Source organism: Sitodiplosis mosellana, unplaced genomic scaffold (genome assembly GCF_009176505.1).
Source record: "Sitodiplosis mosellana isolate CC-2019 unplaced genomic scaffold, AAFC_SMos_1.0 Smas_scaffold_6825, whole genome shotgun sequence".
Lineage (NCBI taxonomy): Eukaryota > Metazoa > Arthropoda > Insecta > Diptera > Cecidomyiidae > Sitodiplosis > Sitodiplosis mosellana.
In genome coordinates, this window is record NW_022601968.1 from 1 (window position 1) to 2,587 (window position 2,587).

At 37.8% G+C, this 2,587-nt stretch overlaps 1 protein-coding gene across 1 annotated transcript; it reads right to left on the reverse strand.

Annotated features, from left to right (window-relative positions):
• Nucleotides 1-4: 4 nt before the first annotated feature.
• Nucleotides 5-1,923, reverse strand: LOC129579963 (exosome component 10-like; the record flags this gene model as incomplete). Its single annotated transcript, XM_055470156.1, is given in 4 exon segments — nucleotides 5-1,146; nucleotides 1,218-1,454; nucleotides 1,524-1,705; nucleotides 1,790-1,923. Coding segments are annotated over 4 exon segments (1,693 nt in total), but the record flags the coding sequence as incomplete, so codon positions are not given.
• Nucleotides 1,924-2,587: the final 664 nt, after the last annotated feature.

The following is a 2,587-nucleotide window of genomic DNA, read 5'->3' on the forward strand; positions in this document are numbered from 1 at the left end:
AACGGTTGTTCACGTGCTTGTAAAATGAATCGATGCAAAACGTGCAAATGTTGTCTGACCAACGGTGGAATTGGGTTGCAACATGCCAAAATCCCTTGCATTTCTCTCGGTAGATTCTCAGCGATTTGCAACATCATGTGATTTGGCAGAACATACGCATAACTCTCATCCTCCATTCGTGCAATAGAGTCTCGCCATTTGTACACTTCTTTCAGCGCAAAGAATTGCCGGTTGTCGAAAATGCGTTTCGATTTTCGGTACATTTCCAAGTGTGAATCGGGTTTTATCGTAACCTTTATGTAACGCTTCATACAAATGTCTGTGCTGGCTTTGTAAACCGTCAATAGCAAATTGGTTTTGCCGTTTGCTTTGGCAATCAATTCATTACGGAGCAAATCGTAAATATACAGCAGATAGTGTGTATCTTGTTGTGCGTATGCGATCAGTTCGGCTGGCAATGGTCGCATTCTCCAATCAGCCAATTGAAGTGATTTATCCGCATCGATCTGGCAATAATGCTTGAGTAAAAATGCCAACGAGAGTCGTGCGAAGCCGAGACGCTTTGATGCTTGATGAGTATCAAACATATTCACAATATAAATGGATAAATCGCGTTGTAACCATTCCACGTCACTATCGGCACCATGGAACACTTTCACAATCTTCGGATTGGCAGTTACCTCGTTAAGAAGGTGCAGCTCTTCGCGCAGAGCCAACGTGTCAACAATATAGTCTTTTGTGCGGGTAGATAATTGCAGCAAACAAGTTATCCCCTGAAATGTTCGGTATGAATGGTGCTCTACATCGATTGCGATCTCTTTTGCCTCTTGCAATTCTTTCACCATAACATTCAAATCACTTTCCTTTTCGACATACATTAAAACCGTTTTCGACAATTCTTTCGGCTCTGCGACGGCTCCTTTTGCTAGTTGCCACTGATTCGGTGTGAATTTGCTCAACTCAAATTCGTATGGATGCAAATAACTTTCGACGTTTCCATCATCGTCATATTCTGGCAAAATAGCCAATGGTTTCAGTGAATGTGGCTTATACTTCAACTGAGGTATAAATGGTGTGTTTACACTGTTATCGACAGGTGTTTTAAAATTAATCTGCGGACGGATGATATTTCGTGCGGTCAGCAATCTGCAAGAGAATATTTTGTTTAGTTATTAAATTCGTCTGGAAATGTTTTTTATTTGCAATTTGATATTTACTTGGCAGTAATGCCTTGTGCTGAGCTCGGTGTTTTTCGATTCTCATTCCAACTACCACCACTACTGGCGCCGGCATTTTGCTTCGGTGTCGATGGTGCCGTGCTAATTTCCGTTTCAACCAGTATCGGTTCGATATTCTGACGAATTCCAGCCAAAAAATCCAAGTTCGAATTGATTCGCTCCAACATCACATCATTGCATTCTTGCAGCAGTTCCATTTTCTCATCATTATCACGCCTACAAGAGTATAATTATTGAGACGAACTAAGTTATCAAGTCATTTACCATTTCATTATGCAGTCTTACCGTTGAATATTGCCCTTAATATGCTGCAATTTCACCACTTTTGAGATTATCGACAAAATGTGATCCGAATGTCGTTGAACGGCTTTATTGAATGCGGGATATGCCGAGTACAGGTTCCGTGATGCATTCGATGGGAATGCATTTGTGGATTTGGTTGCGTCGACGATCAATGCCATTCCGTCCTTTTAAAAAAGGATAAAAAACACCATTAAATATTCTTAAAAATGCGATTGAAAAGTAAAAATTTGCCGAAAACAACGACTTACTTTTGTGAATTTTTCGATGGGCACATCTTTGATTTGATGCACTGAGGTAGTTAGTTCCACCTGATTTTCGTTATCACCCGACCCGTCCGAAGTGTCGACTTTTTCAATTTTCTGCTTATTTTTGTCTGCCATTTCTGTTGTTGACTGTAGTAACTAATTTTACGATATAAAATTGCGAGAAAAAAAACTCAATTTACGCAAACTAAATTTCGTAGCACACTTTGTTCATGTGCTTAAGTTTGACATGTTTAATGCGACTGAACTGTCAAATGACAGCATGAGGTATTTTTTCTCGCCACTGACATTTCATACCATATACAAACCCATGAAACATGCTGAATGATAACAAACTCGTTTCAAGCAAGTTTATATTTTTGCCGGCAATTCGGATTGAAAACTGATTTTTCAACTGAGCCTAAGTTACAATTCAATGAAAAAAAAACAAGTTTAAATTTTATCATTCCACCACGAATTGCTCGCTTGAATTTTTATTTCAAAAGTAACATTTTTTCTGTTTATTTGTTTGATAAATCAAATCGAATAGTTTTTAATTCGGTTTTATAATTTTTAAATCAATATTGAAATATCAAACTATTGAATGTAAACGAATATGCTTATGTTTCTTTTCGCATGGATCCGTTGATACACTTGATATAATACTCATATTTCGGTCTATTCCCATAAACTATTCCTACAGGAAGAAATTTAATAACTGTCCATGGTGATTTAATATTCCTACGTACAATATCCCATACAGATTGATTTTGAAGCAACACTTTAATGGTGGATAAGTATTGA